The following is a 20,883-nucleotide window of genomic DNA, read 5'->3' as shown; positions in this document are numbered from 1 at the left end:
GATATCATTGGCTCTCCCTGGCAGCTTCGCTCACCTATTGGTCAGTGGGCTAACGTCAATGTGCAGATTGGCCCCGAAGTTTTCTTTCGGTTCCGGTGTCCCTGCCATGGCGACTGTGGACTCCGTGTCGCTATTTACCGGCCTCGGCCTGAGTGAGCACAAGGCTCGCGAGACGCTCAAGAACACGGCTCTGAGTGCGCAGCTGCGCGAGGCGGCGACCCAGGTGCGAGCCCTCTGCCTTTGGCCCGGGATGCCGATTGTGCCCTTGCGCAGCGCGGGGCCGCTTCCGATCCCGATCGACCCACCTTTTCTCGCGTATGCCTTTCTCACTGGTGGTGGGGTTTCTTTCCTGACCCCTCTGACCACAGGCACAGCAAACTCTGGGCTCCACCATCGACAAGGCTACAGGGACCCTGCTATATGGTTTGGCTTCTCGACTCAGGGATCCTCGGCGTCTCTCTTTCCTCGTGAGCTACATAGCCAATAAGAAGATCCACACCGAGCCCCAGCTGAGCGGTGAGACACCCCCCCCATCCTGTCCTGCCACTTCCACCTCCAACCCCAGCCCTAGTCCAAGACTCCTTTCTTCCAAGCCCCTCAATCTCTCTCTAGATGCCTAGTTCTGCACTCCGCTCTAAGTCAGGCCTGGCACTGAGGGATGGAGAGCGCCACCTCCTGTGTGACTGCCTGGGGAACTGTGTAGGTCTGGGGGAGAGCCTCCCCCAGAACACATGCTTCTTTCATGTGGCCCCAGTACAGCTCTAGGATGGTACAAGAGTTAATCTCCCAGAAGGTCTAACTGTAATTGGGACTTCATGGGATTAGAGCCCTGTGTACTTACTTATTGGAGCTGAGATGCAACAAACTCATTGGCTCTCCTTTCTCAGCTGCCCTTGAGTATGTGAAAAGTCATCCCCTGGACCCCATCGACACCGTGGACTTTGAGCAGGAATGTGGTGTGGGCATCACGGTGACTCCAGAACAGATTGAGGAAGCTGTGAGTCCTTTCTCAGGCATTGGGCTGCCTCCTTAGTTCTGACCCTAGCAAGGAGGGGCTCAGCTTCTCCACTCAGGAAGAACCTAGGGTGAGGGTGTGGTTCTGAAGGATACTTTCCTGAACCATATGTTTTGGCTTTCTACAGGTGGAGGTCGCCATAAATCATCACCGGCCCCAGCTCTTGGTGGAGCGTTATCATTTCAACATGGGACTGCTGATGGGTGAGTAGGGCCTGGGGAGGGGACTATATTGTTCTCTCTGGTCATGCCTTCTCTTCTGGGAATGATGAGAGGGAGGTGGGGAAGGAGTAGGAGCGCCTTAAAAAGTGTTCTGGCTGGTCTCAGACTCTGGTTCCTAAGGTCAGCCTGGACTTTTTCTTGGGAAAGAGGGTGGGAAGTGCCTTTCCTTGCATTTCTGAAGCTCCTTGTATCCATGTTTCTAGGAGAGGCTCGGGCTATGCTCAAATGGGCAGATGGAAAAATGATCAAGCATGAAGTGGACATGCAGGTCAGCACCTCCTTGAGCTGAAGCAGGCAAAGACCCTGCCATGGACAGGGTCTAGAGTCCACTGAGAGATAAATGGAAGTTAGGGGGAGGAGACCCTGTCCCTATTCTGTTGATGAAGAGTAGAGCCTGGTGTGGAGGAGGCAGCACCTGGGTGGGCAGTGAAAGACTTGAGCCTCTGGGATGAGCCTGATTTGGGGTGAATCATTTTACTCTGAACCTGTTTCCTTACCTTGTAAATAGGGGAGGCTTTCAGCTCATTTGAAGATGAGCATCTTCATTTAAGATGCTAGCATAGAATCACAAAAGGGTTATGGCTGAGATAGATTGCTTATCTTGATGCTGGGCCCAGTTTCTCTCTAAATGGCAGTTTTTGTTACTTGAAACCAGTATGGACCCTCAGGAGGCAAAGAGCAGAGGTGGGATGGGCTAGGTAGGTTTTTCAAAGTGGTACTGGTAGATAGGCCAGGAAGTCCTTAGGTGGGTGGGCAGGGTCAATCAGGGGCTTCTGGAAAGAAAACACTCCTGTCCAGGCCTAACTCTGGCCTCTGCTCAGGTCCTCCACCTTCTGGGTCCCAAGACGGAGACTGATCTGGAAAAGAAACCTAAGGTAGCTGAACATAGTCTTGGGTCCCTGGGGTGATGTGGTATAGTCTGGGAAAGGGAGTGGCTGACCCCAGTGATCCCAAGACCCTACCAAAGACAGACCCTGACCCAACTTCTGGGCTTTTCTCAGGTGGCAAAAGCTCGGCTAGAAGAAGTAGACCGGAGGACAGCCAAGGATGTGGAGGAGAATGGTGAGAGGCTTGAGACTTGTCGCATTCAACTCCCTATTTTCTGGGCTGTCCGTCTGGTGGGGCTTTGTCCCCTCAGGCCATGCCTTGCACAACACCTTGCTTTCTGCTGTAAGACTGGAAGACCCTTCACCCAAAGACTGGTCTGAGGAGGGCTGAGAAGTCTGGCTGCATCTTTAGTCTCTGGGGTTGGGAGAAGAGGGACCTGCTAGGTTCTGTTCTGGTTGCAGTATATGAGTAGTACCTACAGGCGCCACCCTGAGCTGGATGTGGTAGCTGTATTCAGAGGATAAGTTTTCCTTGGTCTCTGCAGGTGAGGTTGCTGGCCAGACCCTGTCTCTGATGGAGCAGCTCCGAGGGGAGGCACTTAAGTTCCACAAACCTGGTAAGCAGATAGGACTGGATCAAATGGCTGCCTCCTGCACACCCCCTAGTGGGAATCGAGCCCACAACCCTGGGCATGTGCTCTTACTGGGAATTGAACTGTTGACCTCTAGGTGCATAGGAGGATGCCCAATCAAACTTCACTGGCCAGGGCTAGGGCTGGATCTTTATAGCAACTCTTGAAGCTAGGCCCCTAGGGTGGGGAGCCTAGGCCTGCAGCCTGGTCCTCAGGTTTGTTTTGGTCCTGGCAGGTGAGAACTACAAGACCCCAGGCTATGTGACCACTCCACATACCATGGATCTACTGAAGCAGCACCTGGAGATCACTGGGGGACAGGTGTGTAGGAGTATGGTCAGGCAACCAAGTGCCATCAGTGTTTTCCTGGGGGCCTTGGCTGCCTCTACATTGCCCCATTTCACCGTCACATGACCTCCCTGAGAAAGGGTGTCTGTTCCTTTATGGTAGTCTGAGTTCTGACCTAATTCCTGTTTTCATTTCTATCATCTCAGGTACGTACCCGGTTCCCACCAGAACCCAATGGAATCCTGCATATTGGACATGCGAAAGCCATCAATTTCAACTTTGGCTATGCCAAGGTGAGTGTGTCTGGGAAGCAGGTGTGCTGCTCCCATGACTGGATACCAGAGAGAGGTCCTGCCTTCCCTGCTCTCCTATAATGTGCCCAGAGCAGACAGAGGCCATGGAGGGTAACCACATGTATGTCAGATACGTAAGAATCCATTGGGCCCATTGGGAAAAAGCTCTCAGGTGAAGCAGTGAGTTCAAATTTGAGGGAATTCCCAGTGCAACCTCTTATACCAAGTTGATATATGAAGTGCTTCGTTTAGGGCATTTAGATACAGGAAGATGAGTGAAACTCTTGAAGACATTTCTAATTCTGACATGGGAGAGCGCTGAGAATGTTCCAGTTTGACGAGCTGGACTGTGGGAGCCGATGATGTGGAGCTCTCAGACACTGCGATTCTCCTAGGCCAACAATGGGATCTGTTTTCTGCGCTTTGATGATACCAACCCTGAGAAGGAGGAAGCAAAGTTCTTCACTGCCATCTGCGACATGGTGGCCTGGCTGGGTATGGGCTGAGCAAGACCTGGGCAGAGCTGGTGGTCACTGGGCCTCTCCTTGGGCCATGGGCTGCCATTGGGTGTCCCTGACTGGTTGCTCATACTGTGTCTCATTCTGCCCAGGTTACACACCTTATAAGGTGACACACGCCTCTGACTATTTTGACCAGCTGTATGCCTGGGCTGTAGAGCTTATCCACAGGTGAGGCCTGGGCCATGATGTGGAGCCAGGCAGGCTGACCAGGACAGAGCCATGTTGGGCACTCACACCTCTTCCCCACAGGGACCAGGCCTATGTGTGCCACCAGCGAGGAGAGGAGCTCAAAGGCCACAACCCTCTACCTTCGCCCTGGAGAGACCGTCCCATAGAGGAGTCACTGCTGCTCTTTGAGGTAGGGTTCTAGAGGTGGGTCTGGGTGGACCAGTATGTCATGGATGGGTTGTCCCTGTGCTGAGAGGCAGCCTGAGCCCTTGCTCCCCTCAGGCAATGCGCAAGGGCAAGTTTGCGGAGGGTGAGGCCACACTGCGGATGAAGCTGGTGATGGAGGATGGCAAGATGGACCCTGTGGCCTATCGAGTCAAGTATACACCACACCACCGCACAGGGGACACCTGGTGGGTAGGAGCATGGGGTGGGTTGGTGGGCTGTGGGCAGGGCAGAGTGGGGCTGGATGGTTGGGCCCACTACCTATGCCCGCAGGTGTATCTACCCCACCTATGACTACACGCACTGCCTCTGTGACTCCATCGAGCACATCACCCACTCACTCTGCACCAAGGAATTCCAGGCCCGGTGAGGGAGCTGGACCCATGGGGTGGGCAGGGCCAATGGGGTTTCAGCAGCCTTTCCTGTGGTCTCTCCCTGATCTGAGGTCCTGACTATACCCTCCTACCCCAGACGTTCTTCCTACTTCTGGCTGTGCAACGCGCTGGATGTCTATTGCCCTGTGCAGTGGGAATATGGTCGCCTCAACCTGCACTATGCAGTTGTCTCTAAGAGGAAGATTCTCCAGCTTGTGGCAGTTGGTGCTGTTCGGTAGGTGTAGTTGTTGTTTGGCTCTTCAAAGTTTGGTGGTACCAGTGGTATGTGCTGCCAAAGGTCTCACAACCTTCTTGCCCACAGTGACTGGGATGACCCACGACTCTTCACGCTCACAGCCCTTCGACGGCGGGGCTTCCCACCTGAGGCAATCAACAACTTCTGTGCTCGGGTATGGCCCAGTGGACTGGGTGGAAAGGTGGGGGCTGAGCACAGCAGTCTGTGGTTGTGGCTATGAGTGATACTGCCCTTTCCTCTTAGGTGGGGGTGACAGTGGCACAGACCACAATGGAGCCACATCTGCTAGAATCCTGCGTGCGTGATGTATTAAATGATACAGCCCCACGGGCCATGGCTGTGCTGGAGCCATTACAGGTCATCATCACCAACTTTCCTGCTGCTAAGGTAGTTCTGCTTCAATGTGTGTGTGTGTGTGTGTGTGTTTGTGTGTGTCGGTGGGGGGTGCTCCAGCACCCAGTGTGACTCAGACAGCCATTTCTTGCTGTAGTCATTGGACATCCAGGTGCCCAACTTCCCAGCTGATGAAACCAAGGGCTTCCATCATGTTCCCTTTGGATCCATTGTCTTCATTGAGAGGACTGACTTCAAGGAGGTGAATGGTAGGGTGGAGGGTCCTGTTTGCTGCTGGGCCCTGTCCTAAAGTCCACCTATTTCCTGCTTCGATGAACCAATCCAGCGTAGAGGTGGGGGAGAAGCTTCTTGCACCTTTCCAACCCTTGCAGCCTCATGTAGCTACCCTATTTCCTACCTCTAGGAACCAGAGCCCGGCTATAAGCGCCTGGCTTGGGGCCAGCCTGTGGGCCTGAGGCACACAGGCTACGTCATCGAGCTGCAGCAAGTCATGAAGGTGAGAGCCAGCTGCAGCCTTCCCACCGCAGTGCCTACTGGGATGAGGTTCTGGGTGTAGCCTGCAGTCCTGGTAGTGGTCCCAAGGTCTGATTGCAGGCCTGTCTCCCTTGACTAAAAAATAGGGCCCCAGTGGCTGTGTGGAAAGCCTGGAGGTGACTTGCAGAAGGGCAGATGCTGGAGAAAAGCCCAAGGCCTTTATTCACTGGGTGTCACAGCCTCTGATGTGTGAGATTCGCCTCTACGACCGACTGTAAGTGAAAAGAGCAGGGGTGGGGACAAGTAGAAGATGGACATTGCCTCCTGTGGCTGCCCAGCTGAAGTCTGACCTTCACTCTGGCTGCAGATTTCAGCACAAGAATCCTGAGGATCCTGCTGAGGTGCCCGGTGGATTCTTAAGTGACCTGAACCCGGTAGGCTCATGAGGTATAGGGTGAGGATGGTGTGCCTTTCTGACTAGATGGCCATCTGAGTTTCCTGCCCGCAGGCATCGCTACAAGTGGTGGAGACAGCATTAGTGGATTGTTCTGTGGCCCTCGCAAAGCCCTTTGACAAGTTCCAGTTTGAACGCCTTGGCTACTTCTCTGTGGATCCAGACAGCCACCAGGGACAGGTGCCTGAATTTGCCTGCCTGGCCTTTCCCCAATGATAGTGGTGGCTTCCATTCACTGTGCCAAGCAATTTGCCTACATTTCCTTAGTTAATCCTCACCACTTGAGGGGAGGGTTCATGTACAGAGGTTAAGTCCATGCACAACATTTTATATGGACTCTGCCTTTCTTACTCCTCAAGGTAGGGGGCAGGCATAGGGGTTGTTACAATTCTTATAAAATGGAGGCCCTGAGCCATTTACTCTCTTACCCAAAGTCAAAAAGTTATTGAGAAGCTGAGTCTCCTGACCCTCAGCACCTCTGGGATGAATGAGGTATGGGTAGGTGTGGGGTATCTGTACTGAGATCCACCCAGGGCCTCCTGACCTACTTTTGGTTTGGTTGTCATTCTTCCCCCTCTGCCCTCCAGCTTGTCTTCAACCGGACCGTTACACTGAAGGAGGACCCAGGAAAGGTGTGAGCTGGAAGCCCCATCGACTTACTTCATCCTCTGGAGGCTAGACTCCATGTCAATAAAGAACAGCTAAATATCTCCTGGATTCTGTGTTACCTGTCTGCCCTCCTAGCACCTGAGGGCCTTAGAGATATGTTGGGGGTTAGGATTGGAGGTGGGGGGAATAATGCACTGCACACAATCACTGGTGCACTTCTTGGTGCTTAAGGGCTGGGGCCTGGGCCTGATTTGATACCCTCTGCATCTAGTCTAAGGGAATGAATGGGAGTGTACCATGGGTGCAGCTCCACTGTTTGGAGCCTTGTGCCAAAGATTTCTGGAAAATTTGTGTCTGCCTGCATGCCTACTTAGGTAGATGAAGAGAAGCCATGCTCCCTGTTCAGTTACTGAGCCAAAGATTGAATGCCTACTATATACCAAGCACAGTGAGAAGAGTAAGACAGACAATGACCAGGCACTGTGCAAGAGAGGTCTCCCTGGGACCTGTAGGAAGTTCCTGGCCCAGCCTAGGCTTCAGAAGACTACACTCAGAAAGTGACTCCTGAAAGGAACCCTAAAGGACTAGGGATAGTTTGCCAGGGCGGGAGGAACAAGAGGAAAGGCCCAGAGACTTTTTAAAGAGAGTATGGCAAGCTGATTGCCCTCTACTGCTGAGGCCTGCGTGTGCCTGCAGCTTTAACACCCTCCACATTTTCCCTGTATACAAACACCAGGCCAACAGAGGCCCACTTTAAGGTGGACTGGGCTGCGGAAGGCTGAATTAGAAAGGCCGAAGATGGTGGGGGAAAGGAGCGTCCCAGATGCTTTGGATAGGGAGAGGACAGTATCTTGGGTGCGTCCCAAGTGGGAAGCTGCTGGAGCGAAAGGCATAGGTCAGGAGTTGTGGGGGCCACCTTAAGCGAGACCGGCCACGCGCGGGGCTGCTGCCTTACCGAAGGAGGCTCGGGCAGGCGGCAGAAGGTGGGTACCCACAGCAAGCTTTGAGCCCCAGCCTGCCCACGCTCCAGGGCTAAGTCTATCTCTGGCCCTGGCTCCGCCCTGAATGAAGGGGCGTTCGGGGGCGGGGCGCTCCGCCTTATACCCCTCTTCTCGCCGCTACTGCAGCCAGAGGCCGGGCCTACCTCCTCGGCCGAAGCGTTCCCTTTAAGTCTGGCCAGGAGGCAGCCTCAACTCTCGCGGGATCCGGCGGTCGGATTATCGCGAGAGGGTCATTCGGCACCCATTGGCTGTGAGGGTTGAATGTAAGATGGCGCCCAGGGAGCTGTGAGGGGAAAATCCTGTCGGTCTTGGAGCGGCGACGGCAGAACCGGGCCCCCGAGTGGTGCGGCGGGGCCGGCGGGTAGAGCGGCGGCGGCGGCGGCGACGTCGCCGGGTGAGGGCTCCAGTGGGGGCAAGGGTGCGGCGAGGCTGGGAGTCTGAGACAGAGGGCCCACCCCACACAACGGCGGGCGGGCGGGGGCGGGCGGGGGCGGGCGGGCTGATGCCGCTGGGCCCTGGAGACCTTGGGGTGGCTCCGGAGCGGAGAATGTCCCTGGGCTCGCGCGCCCCCGCCCCTTGGGTGGGGGAGGAGCGGGTCCGGGATCGGGTGGGCGCGGCGCGCGAACGCGCGCTGCTGTTAGCGCGCGGCTGGGCCTGTTTATACGCACGGGGGCGCGCGCGCTGTGCGGCCCTCCAGGTGCGCGTGGCCGCCGACGTGCGCGTTCTCGGCCCGGATATCTCCGTTCCTGGAGCTGTGTGGCCCGGGGCAGGAGCGGCTTTCTGGGGCGCGCGCTCGCCCGCGAACCCGGGCTTCAGGGCGCGCGCCCTGCTGTTGGGTGGCGGCGCCTCCACGAGGGCGCGCAGGACACCCCTGCTGCGCGGAGAGGCGTAGAGGCGGCGGTCCGGAGGCTGGCAGTGTGAGGAAGGTTGCGGGTTGGGCCCATCCTGCTCTGGTGACGTCCCCGGACCGTTTGGGAGAAACCAACCGGCTTTGCGGTCTGGCTAGTGGCCCCGCTTCTCTGCGAAGCGGGCGAGATTGCTCGATCTCGAAGAATGCGGTGACCCGAGGCCCCTGTGCGGGGTGGGTGCTTGGGGAGAATGCTGCCCTGCTTCTGAATCCTGCGCCTGTTGGTCTGTGAGAGCTTCGAACCCCCCTCGAGTTTCCTCACCTTGCTCTGCTGCTTTGTGCTGCGGAGGGAAGGTTAATCTTGGAAGGCCCTTGCTTCAGCGGTACCTGCTTTCATGTCATCAGAAAGTAATTCTTCCATAAGCGCAATTTATACACGTCACCTCTGTGCGCTCCGGAAGGGGTTCCTCTTGTGTGGACAAAGTGAAACTACCCAAGCTCTAAAGTGCCACTTTAATTAAATCCTTAAATGCAGCCTTCTTTGTGGATGGGAGGGACTTAACTTGTACTCTGTTAGACTAAGAGCCCACTATCGCTCAGCCAAAAAGTTGCCCAGAACAAAACTGAACCACCTGAGAATCAGTGCTTTTCCTTTTTTGTAGTTCCAAAATTCCAAGGAAAGAAAAATTTCTGAAGTCTGTCCGTATCACTTGAAGAGTCACTTTTGATACAGATTTCAATCATTTTCAGTCTTTTTTTTTTTTAACCCTAGTACTGTGTTCTGATACCAGGGGAGGTTTAGATTTGTCTTAGGGAAATATACATTTCTTTTTCTTTTCTTTTTTTAATAATATTTTTCTTTATTGATTTTAGAGATAGAAGGGAAGAGGGAGAGAGTTAGAAACATAAATGAGAGAGTACCTCAATCAGCTGCTTCCTGCATATACCCCACTGGGGGTCATCTGCCTGCAACCTGGGCATGTGTCCTGACCAGGAATCAACTAGCGACTTCCTGGTGTAGGGTTCCATTCTCTTTTTTTTTTTTTTTTTTTTTTTTTTTTTTTTTTTTTTTTTTTTTTTATCCTCACCCGAGGATATTTTTCCATTTTTTTGTACAGATAGAGTGGGAGGGAGAGAGAGAGAGAGAGAAACATCGACGTGAAGGGACACATCGAGCGGCTGCCACCCGCACGACCAACCAGGGCCGGGGACAAACTGCAACCGAAGTACGTGCCCTTAGCGGGAACCGAACCCGGGTCTTCCGGACCGCAGGCCGACGCTCTAACCGCTGAGCCAAACTGGCCAGGGCTAGGGTTCCATTCTCAACCGCTGAGCCATACTGGCTGGGAATATATACTTCTTTTTCTAAGACAAAACATCCTCTAGTTTATGTTTTACAGTCTTCATTAAGTTTAAGGAAAAAGAAGCTAAGAGGAAGTAAAATTAGTGAAGTTTGATAGTGATGGGGTAGTTCTTTCTAATACACTGTATTATTTTAAGAACACAGTTAAAATTTAAAAGAGAGGCTGAAGATGGAAGGAACTTCTTTGTTCTATCTTCTTCAGAATGTTACAAGTCTTAAGAACTCAGGACAAGCAGCAGAAATACATGCAACATGGTGACTGGTGAGTTAAAATCGTTCATATGCTGGAAATATGTGTGCAGTTTTTTCTTGGTAATACTGAAACATTACAAATCCTGCCAATCATTCTGGGTGCTGTCTGCCAGAATTTACTAGGTGCTGGAAAATTGAAGATGTGGGAGAACTGCATCTTTGAATCCAGCCACAGTTTGCTGCTTTTCTCCTCTTACAATGTAAGTCAGTGCAACCTTTCAGGCTGTTTAGCATGATGAGGCATCAGCTTTCCTAAGGACCTAAGTGGCTCATACTAAAGCAGTCAAGTTTAACTAGGATACACTTAAAATTTTAATATATCTCTCAGGCCTGCTTGTTCTGAAATATCTTTGTTTTTTAGCTATTAAATTTGAGATAAACCTTTTAAATTGGTGTTAACCAATTAACTAAGATGTCCTGCTTCCAGCTTTCTGATGAGTAATTTGTGTACCTCTCCATGAACCTCTGCTTTTCCACATCCACTTTCCAGCTTATGTTGTCATTTCAAACAAAAGAACAAATAGTGGTTGAAGTTTCTTGTAAAGTTGAATTGCTCCAAAAAGGTAACCAAAGTCAGTGGCTCTGGATGTGGCTATCTTCCATATGACAGCTTCAGAATCAGGATTTCTTCCTTCAAACTTGCATGCCTTCTTTTAACTTAATCAGTTGTAACCTGTCCTTGATGTGCCACGCTTCTTGCCTGTCTACTTTTTAAAAAAAATTTTTTTTCTTTATTGATGTGTTAGAGAGACAGAGGAAGGGAGAGGGAGAGAGATGGAAACCTCTATTGGCCACCTCCTGCATGCCTCACACTGGGAATCTGGCCCACATCCTGGGCATGTGCCCTGACTGGGAATCGAACCAGCGACCTCTTGGTGCATGGGTCGATGCTCAACCACTGAGCACACTGGCCGGGCTTGCCTGTCTACTTTTTATTATTTTTTATGTTTTCTTGCCTGTCTACTTTTTAAAGATTTTGTTGTTGTTGTTAACCCTCTCCTGAGGCTATTTTTCTATTGATTTTAGATAGAGTAGAAGGGAGGGAGGGAAACATCCATGGGAGAGACACACATCAATTGGTTGCATCCAGCAGGAACCAGACCAGGGCCAGGGGTGGAACCTGCAACCCAGGTACATGCCCTTGACCGAGCATCGGACCTGAGACCCTTCGGTCTGAGGGCCAATGCTCTTACCACTGAGCCAAACCAGCCAGGGCGCTTGTCTACTTTTTAAATGGTCACCCTTTATCTTTAATGGTTTTTTATTACTCAGCCACAGATTGAGGTGCCCATGAACACACCTGTTCTTTTTTGTTACTTTGTATTTAGTTGCCCCACATTTTGTTCTAAATGATTTAATTTAAGTCCTCTCCAGCCTTCACTTAAATGTTTCATTTGTTTTCTTAATACTGGATTGTGATTTCTGGTTGTGGCTGCATGAAGACCTACTAGGTTAACCTTTCTTTGCTGAAAAGGGGAAAGAATTGCTCTTTGATTTCACACTTTAGACAAGGGCAAAACTGTAGGTAGAGCTCGTAGGCTGTGTCAGAGAGCTCTTTTTTTCCTAAAAATTTGTGAAATATCTGTATAAATTCAGATGACCTGTATACAGTTTACTGTAAAATTATAAAATAAAGCACTGTATAATTACCACTTCCTTTTTTAAATCCTCACCTGAGGACATTTTTGCATTTATCTTCAGATAGAGCAGGAGGGAGGGGGGAGGAAGAGAGAGAGAGAAACATCGATGTGAGAGAGACACATCAACTGTTTGCCACCCACCCAAACCCAACGGGGGCCAGGGACAAACTAACCAAGGTACGTGCCCTTAGTGGGAACCGGACCCGGGCCTCTCTGGTTCTTGGGCTGATGCTCTAACCGCTGAGCCAATTACCGGCCAGGGCTAATTACCACTTTTTCAATAACTTTTAATGGGTGTCATTTGGTCACAGCTTCTCAACCCCTAGAGACAATTACTTTTCTGACTTACGTGATAATCATGTTTTGTTTTCCTTTTACCACCTTATATCCCTCAACATAGTTTTGTTTGTTTTTGAATTTTATGTAAATGGAATCATGCTGTATTTTATTTTTCTTTTAGCATTGTGTGTGTGAAATTCATTCACATCGTGTGCAGCTGTAGTTCATTATTTATCCATTCTACTATTGATAGACATGTAGATCCCTTCCAATTTAGGGCTGCTATTAACAATGCCGAGTCACATATACCTAAGGGTAGAATTGTTGGGTTGTATAGAATGGATATTTTCAACTTTAATAGATATTGCAAATGGTTGTGCCAGTTTATTTACAATCCATTAATCTTTGGTAGGAATGTAATTTAAGTTCCAGGTTAAAAGTGTGCTGTCCAAAAATAGAACCATAGTGAAAATGTGCCTAGATCAGAGACTCCTCTGGTAAAGATGTGAGGCAGATGAATAGCCCAATGGAGATTTTGGAAGAGGTATCTTAGTTGAGGGGACCCAAGAAAGGATGATTTTCTTGAGTACTTAGGTCTTCCCTAAGTATCTAAATAGAAAAAAGAAAAAAATTAGCAAACAGAACAATAGAAATGTAATAGATTGCTGCTTTGGAGTAACCTTTGTCCATGGTATCATCTTGTGTTCTAGTGATAAAGTAATAAAATAATGATAACATTTATAAATGAGGGTCTGCTGTGTCAGGCACTGTGCTAAACTCTAATAGAAGGAAGTACAGGGGAAATACTAGTAATCGAGGTGTGCATACAAGAACAAATTTCTTGAGTCTGTTGCTGGGGGACTGGTTTGTGTGTTTATTGTTTTGTAAAGCAGCTGTTTTTAAAGTACTCAGAAGCAAATACTTGTTTATAGATTCCCCCCACTCCATTGAGCCCCAGAGTGATAAGTTTTTGTTTTTGTTTTTTTTATCCTCACCCAGAGGATATGTTTATTGATTTTAGAGAGGGAAAGCGAGGGAGAGAGAACAAGAGCAAGACAGAGAAAGAAAGAAAGAAACACCAAAGTTAAGATCAGTTGCCTACTGTACATGCCCTGACTGAGGATCGAACCCGAAACCTAGGCATGTGCCCTGAATGGATTTGAACCTGCAGCCTTTTGGGTATGGGATGACGCTCCAACCAACTGAGCCACCCAGCCAGGGCTTTTTGTAAGTATTTTAATTAATATTTACTGCTCTCACCAAGTCTTTGACTTGGAGCTAATTAAGAATTTTGTTTCGCCCTGGCCGATTTGATTCAGTGGTTAGAGTGTTGGCCCGCGGTCCAGAGAGACCCGGGTTTAGTTCCCGCTAAGGGCATGTACCTCAGTTGCAGTTTGTCCCCGGCCCTGGTTGGGGTCATGCGGGAGGCAGCCACTTGATGTGTCCCTTTCACGTTGATGGTTCTCTCTCTCTTCCTCTCTCTCCCTCCCACTTTATCTGAACAAAAATGGAAAAATGTCCTCGGGTGAGGATAAAAAAAATTTTTTTTGTTTCTTTTGGGGTTATAGAGAGTAGATTCATTGAGTTTATTCATTTCTCTTTCTCTGTTATCAAGGTTCAGCCTTGTGTGTCTTGTGAACAGCATCTTGAAGAACTTAACAGTCTTTGTTGTTATGCAAGCTTCTTGTGCTTGATGGTTTTGTCTTTGAGTTTGAGATTTTGAAGGGGAAAATCACACTATGATCCACCAGAATTGGGTGTCTGTTATTGTTATTGTGATATAACCACTGTACAAAATATTTAACTTTTCGCCCTGGCCGGTTTGGCTCAGCGGTTAGGGCGTCAGCCTGTAGTCAAGAGAGACCCGGGTTCGGTTCCCGCTAAGGGCACGTACCTCGGTTGCAGTTTGTCTCCGGCCCTGGTTGGGTCATGCCGGTGGCAGCCACTTGATGTGTCCCTTTCACATCAATGTTTCTCTCTCTCTCTCTCTCCCTCCCACTCTATCTGGACAAAATATGGAAAAATGTCCTCAGGTCAGGATTTAAAAAAAAATTTTTTTTTACTTTTTAATTTTTTTGTTTAATAAAAATTATGGAAAATATTAGCATTTAGATGCATTTTTGCCAGCTCTTTTTTGTCATATATATAATTAAACAATACTGGAATACATAAATACAATTATGTTTGCTTCCTTTTCACATATAGCTTGTTTCTGTGTCATTAAATATAAATTTAAGCCAATTTTGTGTTGAGGATGGGAGAGTCGGCAAGAATCTTCCAGGTACTAACATGCTTTATTTAGCTAGTGTTATAGGAGAATCTATGTAATCACACACTAAAAGCTTAGAAGCCACATCTTCTTTTTATGAATTTGGTATGTCATGTCAGAGGCATTTTAAGTCACTGGGCAAAGGAATATCAATAGAAGTTCAATAAATGATAAAGGAACAGGTTGTTTGGGAAAAACATCAAACATGTACCTTATCCTATGCAAAATAAATTCTGAATGGATGAAAGCATTATATAAACAATTATACAGTAAATTTTTAAAAATTGTAGATAGAAAGTGACTTTATCTTATGGTAGGGAGGACTATTTCTGAACATAAAAGCAAAGGAAGAAACCATCACTACTGGAGAGGATTTATTTAATTTTTCTGTCTTTTTCTTTTACTCATTGGCTAGTATAAAATATTTCAATATATTTCTAAAGCTTTTTTTTTTTTTTTCCTAAGCAGCACTTTGTGTCAGGTCAAATGCTGACTTTGTGTACCTTCCATTATTGGGATGTGTCAGTCTGGTGGATACTGCCAATTGAGCAGGTTAAAAGGACGAGAAATGAAATGAAACTGTGTGTATCTTAGTCTGTATAAATGGACAGATTGGATTCTTTGAAATTGGCTTTTTAGTTTTCCACTGAATATATTATTCCTTAATATTTTTAGCCTGCTCTGATTCTGTGGTTCTCAAATGATCTTGTGGACTTGTACAGAGTCAGGAAAGAACCTCCTGGGGGCCTAGTGAAAGAAAAAAAACATTTGGAAGCAATGGCTTCTGCTTGAAGCCACACCAGCAGTAGGCTCTAAGCTTGGAGCACTGCAGATGGTTTTATACTTTGGAGTCTAAACTACTTAAAACAGCCCAACCCGTGTGGCTTAGTTGAATGTCATCCTATACACCAGGAGGTGGCTGGTTCAAGGTCACTGGTTCGATTCCCAGTCAGGGCACATGCCCAGGTTGCTGGTTCCATCCGCAATAGGGAGAGGTGTGCAGGAGGCAGCTGATTGATGTTTCTCTCTCATTGATGTTTCTACGTCTCTCTCCCTCTCCCTGTTTTTAAATCAATAAAAACATTTAATGCCAGGCCGGTGTGGCTAAGTAATTGAGCACTGATCCATGCACCAAGAGGTCACAGGTTTGATTCCCAGTCATGGCACATGCCCAGGTTGTGGGCCAAATCCCCAGTCGGGGGCATGCATGAGGTGGCCAATCAATGTTTTTATATATATATTCCTCACCTGAGGACATTTTTCTATTTTTTGATCAGGTAGAGTGGGAGGGGGAGTGAGGAAGAGAGAGAGAAACATTGACGTGAAAGGGACACATCGAGTGGCTGCCACCCACACGACCAATCAGGGCCGGGGACAAACTGCAACTGAGGTACATACCCTTAGCGGGAACCGAACCCGGCTCTCTCGGGACTGCAGGCCGACGCTCCAACTGTTGAGCCAAACTGGCCAGGGCTCTCATCGATATTTTTATCTCTCACTTCCTCTCCCTTCCTCACTCTAGAATCAATACAAAAAACGTTTTTTTAAAATAATGAAGTACTTAAAACTCATGGCTAGCTATTAACCAAAGGTGTTTTTATCATTGGAGACTTCAAATATTTTCACAAGAATAGAGGAATATAATGAACACACCTATGTATGAACCTTTATTAACATTTTCTAAGTTTTTTATTTTTTTTTAGAGAGGAAGGGAGAAGGAGATAGAAATATCAATTGGCTGCCTACTGCACACCCCCTTACTGGGGATTAAGCTGCATCCTGTGCATGTGCCCTAACCAGGGATCAAACTGGGACCTTTCAGTCTATGGGACAAGGCTCAATCCACTGAGCCACACTGGCCGGGCAACATTTTCTAAGCTTTATAGACTTTTTTCTACTTCAAACATTGATCTTTTTCCCTTTTTTGATGAAAGCTTAAAGAATGAACTTTGAGACTTCATAGCAGATACTTTTTTTTATTCTTTTTGAGAGATTACTATCCATCTTATTTGCCCTTCTCAGGGAATAAATTGATATTTAGACAAGAGTTTCTTGTAGTGACATTTTTGAAAGTCGCATTCTAGATAGTGACAGGTAGGATTCGTTTGGAGCAGAATGGTTTTTATCATCTTTGGAATGTGGATTTAGAAAAAAGTCCTGAGTTTGAATTGTTATGAAATGCTGTGTTCTAAAACTAAAAGATTGATTGAACAGAAATTATACTCACTTAACTAAATGTTTTTCAGAAACAGAGGGCATGGAACTTTAATTTCCTTATGTTACATAGTGGAAAGTTTAGAGATACTCTAAAATTAATGAGTCCACAAATAGAAGTTTAAAGCTATGAAAGTGATTGTGACAAAAATAAAAATGTGATTGGCAGAAGTTGGTGAGAGGAAGGTAAATTTAAATGCCCTAAACTCACCATTCCTAGAGGACAGATCAGTATTTATTTAAAATTGCTAGATCAGCCCTGGCTGGTTTAGCTCAGCAGTTAGAGCATCGACCCTCAGACCGAAGAGTTTGAGGTTCGATTCTGGTCAGGGGCATGTGCCTTGGTTGTGGATTCGTCCCAGGTCGGGGTTGTGCAGGAGGCAACCGATCGATGTGTCTGTCTCATGTCGCTGTCCCCCCCACCCCCGACTCTGTCTGAAGATAAATGGGGGAGGGGGAATATCCTCGGGTGAGGATTAAAAAAATTAAAAAATAAAAATAAAATTGATAGATCAAGAAGTCCTGGCTGGGTCCTCGGTTGGTTAGAGCTTTGTCCCAGTACGCCAGTCAGAACACTTACAAGAATCAACTAATGGCCCTAGCCAGGTGGCTCAGTTGGTTGGAGCATCACCCCACGCACCAAAAGGTTGTAGGTTTGATTTGCCATCAGGACACACGCCTAGGTTGAAGTTCAATCCTCAGTCAGGTTGCCTATAGGAGGCAACCGATTGATATTTCTCTCTCGCATCAATGTTTTTCTTTCTTTCTCTCTGACTTCCTCTCTCTCTAAAATTAATTAAAATAAACATATCCTTGGGTGAGGATTGAAAAAATATTTATAAAAAAATCAACCAATAAATGAAGAAAGTAAGTGGAACAACAAATTAATATTTCCCTCCCTTTCTCTAAAATCAATAAAAACAACAAAATAAAATTGGTAGATCAAGAACCAGAGGTCAAAGTATTCTTAGCTATTTTTTTAAGCTTTTATTTTTTTCTTTATTGATTTCAGAGAGAGAAGAATGAAGAGGGAGAGAGAGAAACATCGATGAGAGAGAACATCCATTGAACCCGTGACATCTTTTTTTTTTTTTTTTATCCTCACCAGAGGACATTTTTCCATTTATTGTTCAGGTAGAGTGGGAGGGAGAGAGAGGAACAGAGAGAGAGAGAGAGAGAGAGAAACATCGATGTGAAAGGAACTCATCGAGTGGCTGCCACCCGCACAACCGACCAGGGCTGGGGACAAACTGCAACCGAGATACGCGCCCTTAGCGGGAACCGAACCCGGGTCTCTCAGGACTGCAGGCCGACGCTCTAACCGCTGAGCCAAACCGGCCAGGGCAAACCCGTGACGTCTTGGTGCATGGGACGATGCTCAACCACTGAGCCACACCAGCCAGGCTTCTAAGCTGTTTTTACTTTTCATTTTATACTTTTCTATACTATTTGAACATTTTTTTTCTTACAAAATGGATGTATTACTTTTATCCCCCCCCCCAAAAAAAAAAAAAAAAAAACAGAAAACCAAAGTGGAATTTTATACTGAAAACTGAAGAAAGCTTGTTTCTAGGAAGAAAAGTTGGTGCATTTCTCCTTTATATTTTATTTTTTTATAATGTATTTTCTTCATTGTTTTTTTGAAATTTTTTTTCTTCTTTATTGATTTTAGAGAGAGAGGGAGAGGGGGAGAGAGATGGAAACATTGATGAGAGAGAACATCAATTGGCTGCCTCCTACATGCCCCCACTGGTGATCTGGTCCACAACCTGGGCATGTACTCTGACTGGGAATCGAACTGGCGACCTCTTGGTGCATGGGTCAACACTCAACCACTGAGCCACACCAGCTAGTCTCCTTTATTTTTTTATCCTCACCTGAGGACATTTTTGCATTTATCTTCAGATAGAGCAGGGGGGAGAGAAGGAGAAAGAGAGAGAGACACATCGACATGAGAGAGACACATCGAGTAGTTGCCACCCACATGACCCCAACCAGGGCCGGGGACAAACTGCAACTGAGGTATGTGCCCTCAGCGGGAACTGAACCCAGTACTCTCTGGTCCGCAGGCTGACACTCCAGCCACTGAGCCAAACCAGCCAGGGCACTAGGCTCCTTTGTACTTAATATCAGACTTCAAATGAGGCCTCTGGAATTACTGAAACTTTAAAAAGTGAAAGGAGCACTGGCCCGTTTGACTTCAACAGTTGGAGCATCAGCCTGAGGACCAAAGGGTAGCAGGTTGATTTCTGGTCAAGAACATGTACCTGCGTTGCAGATTTAATCCCCATTTGTGTCGCTTGGCCAATCAGTGTTTCTCTTTCTCTCTTCCGCTCTCTCTCGCTCGCTCGCTCTCTCTCTCTCTCTCCACCCCCCCTTTCTCTCCCTTTCCCTCTCCATTGCTCTCTCTTCCTCCTTCCTCCCATTCTCTCTCAGAAAAAAAAAAATAAATGCAAAAATATCCTCGGGTGAAGATTAACAACAACAAATATGATGAATAAAAAGTTAAAGGAGCCGTGGCCGGTTTGGCTCAGCGGTTAGAGCGTCGGCCTGCGGTCCAGAGAGACCTGGGTTCGGTTCCCGCTAAGGGCACATACCTCGGTTGCAGTTTGTCCCCAGCCATGGTTGGTCATGCGGCCCTGGTTGATCATGTGGGTGGCAGCCACTCGATGTGTTCCTTTCACGTCGATGTTTTTCTCTCTCTCCCTCCCACTCTCTCTGAACAAAAAAAAAAAAAAAAGGGAAAATGTCCTCGGGTGAGGATAAAAAAAAAAGTTAAAGGAAATAAAGTCACCAGGAAGATTCTAGGGACTGCCTTTACCAAACAGTATTTGTATGAAGGTTTCCTGGTTCTATAAACTTAACTTTTAATGTTTTTTGGTATTTGTGTTTATTTTCTCTCAGATTTTTTTTTTATCCTCACCTAAGGACAGTTTTTCATTTTTTTGTTCAGATAGAGTGGGAGGGAGAGAGAAACATCGACGTGAAAGGAACACCTTGAGTGGCTGCCTCCCACACGACCCAATCAGGGCCCGGGACAAACTGCAACTGAGGTATGTGCCCTTAGCAGGAATTGAACCCCGGTCTCTGGACCGCAGGCCGATGCTCTAACCGCTGAGCCAAACTGGCCAGGGCAGTTTTCTCTCGGATCTGAGACAAAGTTTTTGCTGCATAATTCTTTGTACTTAAAAAAAAAAATCTTGTTTTGACATAGTAGCTGTGATTCCAGCACAGGCAGTCTTCAAATTCAAGAAGTCTCAGTATTTTTCAGGAATGCAACTAATTGTTGAAGGGAAAAAAATGGGGAAGTGTTAGTTTCAGTTGACCTTGGTATTAGGGAGGTAAAAAAAAAAAAAGAAAGAAACATGTACTAGCATAGGAGAGAACCAGTTAATTGTATGTACTCTGACAATCTCCTTTGTCCCTTTTTGAGCATAAGAGTATATGTAATTAGATATTAGAATCACATGTTGTAAAGTTTGCAATGCTGTTGAGTCTATATTACGAGAGGTGCTTTCTAAGAAGGAAATTCCAGTTGTGATGTTCTTATCAAAGGGAAGTTTTGACATATGCTATGCTGATGAGGTGAGTTTGTGGGTTACCTATACTGGAATGGCCTGCTCTAAATTTGTTTATTTGTTGTTGTTTTTTTAAGTTTAAGCATGATCTCTACAAGAGCATTGTTTTTTTGTGTGTGTTTTTTTAAAAAAAATTTTTTTTCCTTTATTTTTAAGAGTGAGAGGAGAGAGAGAAACATTGGTGAGAGAGAACATCGATTGGCTGCCTCCTGCATGCCTCCCACTGGGGATTGGGCCCACAACCTGGGCTGGGAATTGAACCTCTTGGTGCATGGGTTGATGCTCAACCACTGAACCACACCAGCCCGACATCTGCTCTAAATTTATAACAGAAGGATGGGGTGCTCAGCCTTGATACCCTTCTTATTCATATATGCATGGACATCATTAATAGCTTAATTTCGAAGTCTTATAACAGACCTCTTAGTTTTCTACACCAAGAAGATAACTAAAGTCCCTGAGCAGTGAAGGAAAAGTTGGGCAAGGGAGATGGTCAGAAGAGAGGTGAAAGGGGAACAGACAATTAAATTTCAGAAGACAAAAGGCCATGAGCAAGCACTCTCTTGACCTACACTTGATGTTTTCTGCACTCTGTTGTGCTTGGGATTTCCTAGGAATTTTTATGTTACACAGGATAAGGTATGTGTTGTTTTTTATTTGTGGAGAAATACATTTGCAGTATACTATGTACATTATTATAAAAGATTTATTTCTGGGTCCTGGCTGATT

The 20,883-nt window shown here is 47.2% G+C and overlaps 2 protein-coding genes across 3 annotated transcripts in view; both read left to right on the top strand.

Moving 5' to 3' along the window:
* The first annotated feature begins 90 nt into the window (after positions 1–90).
* QARS1 (glutaminyl-tRNA synthetase 1) lies at positions 91–6,816 on the top strand. The gene is made up of 24 exons (XM_036266994.1): positions 91–223; positions 369–516; positions 888–997; positions 1,143–1,218; positions 1,440–1,504; positions 2,058–2,111; positions 2,238–2,298; positions 2,609–2,680; positions 2,931–3,016; positions 3,190–3,276; positions 3,672–3,771; positions 3,887–3,965; positions 4,047–4,155; positions 4,248–4,378; positions 4,464–4,556; positions 4,662–4,799; positions 4,887–4,974; positions 5,064–5,207; positions 5,311–5,415; positions 5,578–5,670; positions 5,795–5,922; positions 6,016–6,082; positions 6,157–6,282; positions 6,690–6,816. The coding sequence occupies exons 1-24, from the start codon at positions 107–109 to the stop codon at positions 6,738–6,740; spliced, it is 2,328 nt and encodes a 775-aa protein (XP_036122887.1). The 5' UTR covers positions 91–106; the 3' UTR covers positions 6,741–6,816.
* Positions 6,817–8,772: 1,956 nt separating this feature from the next.
* The window catches only part of QRICH1 (glutamine rich 1), a 51,084-nt gene continuing 38,973 nt past the window's right edge, over positions 8,773–20,883 (top strand). The window contains exons 1-2 of one of the 2 annotated variants that reach the window (XM_036266475.1): positions 8,773–8,793; positions 10,125–10,184. The gene's annotated coding sequence lies outside the window, so the exon portion shown is untranslated. Of the gene's footprint in view, positions 8,794–10,124; positions 10,185–10,349; positions 10,375–20,883 lie in introns of those variants that run through there. The other variant, XM_036266476.1, reaches the window with a different exon arrangement.

Source organism: Molossus molossus, unplaced genomic scaffold (assembly GCF_014108415.1).
Source record: "Molossus molossus isolate mMolMol1 unplaced genomic scaffold, mMolMol1.p scaffold_m16_p_18, whole genome shotgun sequence".
Classification (NCBI taxonomy): domain Eukaryota; kingdom Metazoa; phylum Chordata; class Mammalia; order Chiroptera; family Molossidae; genus Molossus; species Molossus molossus.
Note: the sequence above shows the minus strand (reverse complement) of the source record. Positions and strands in the feature narration are given on the sequence as shown.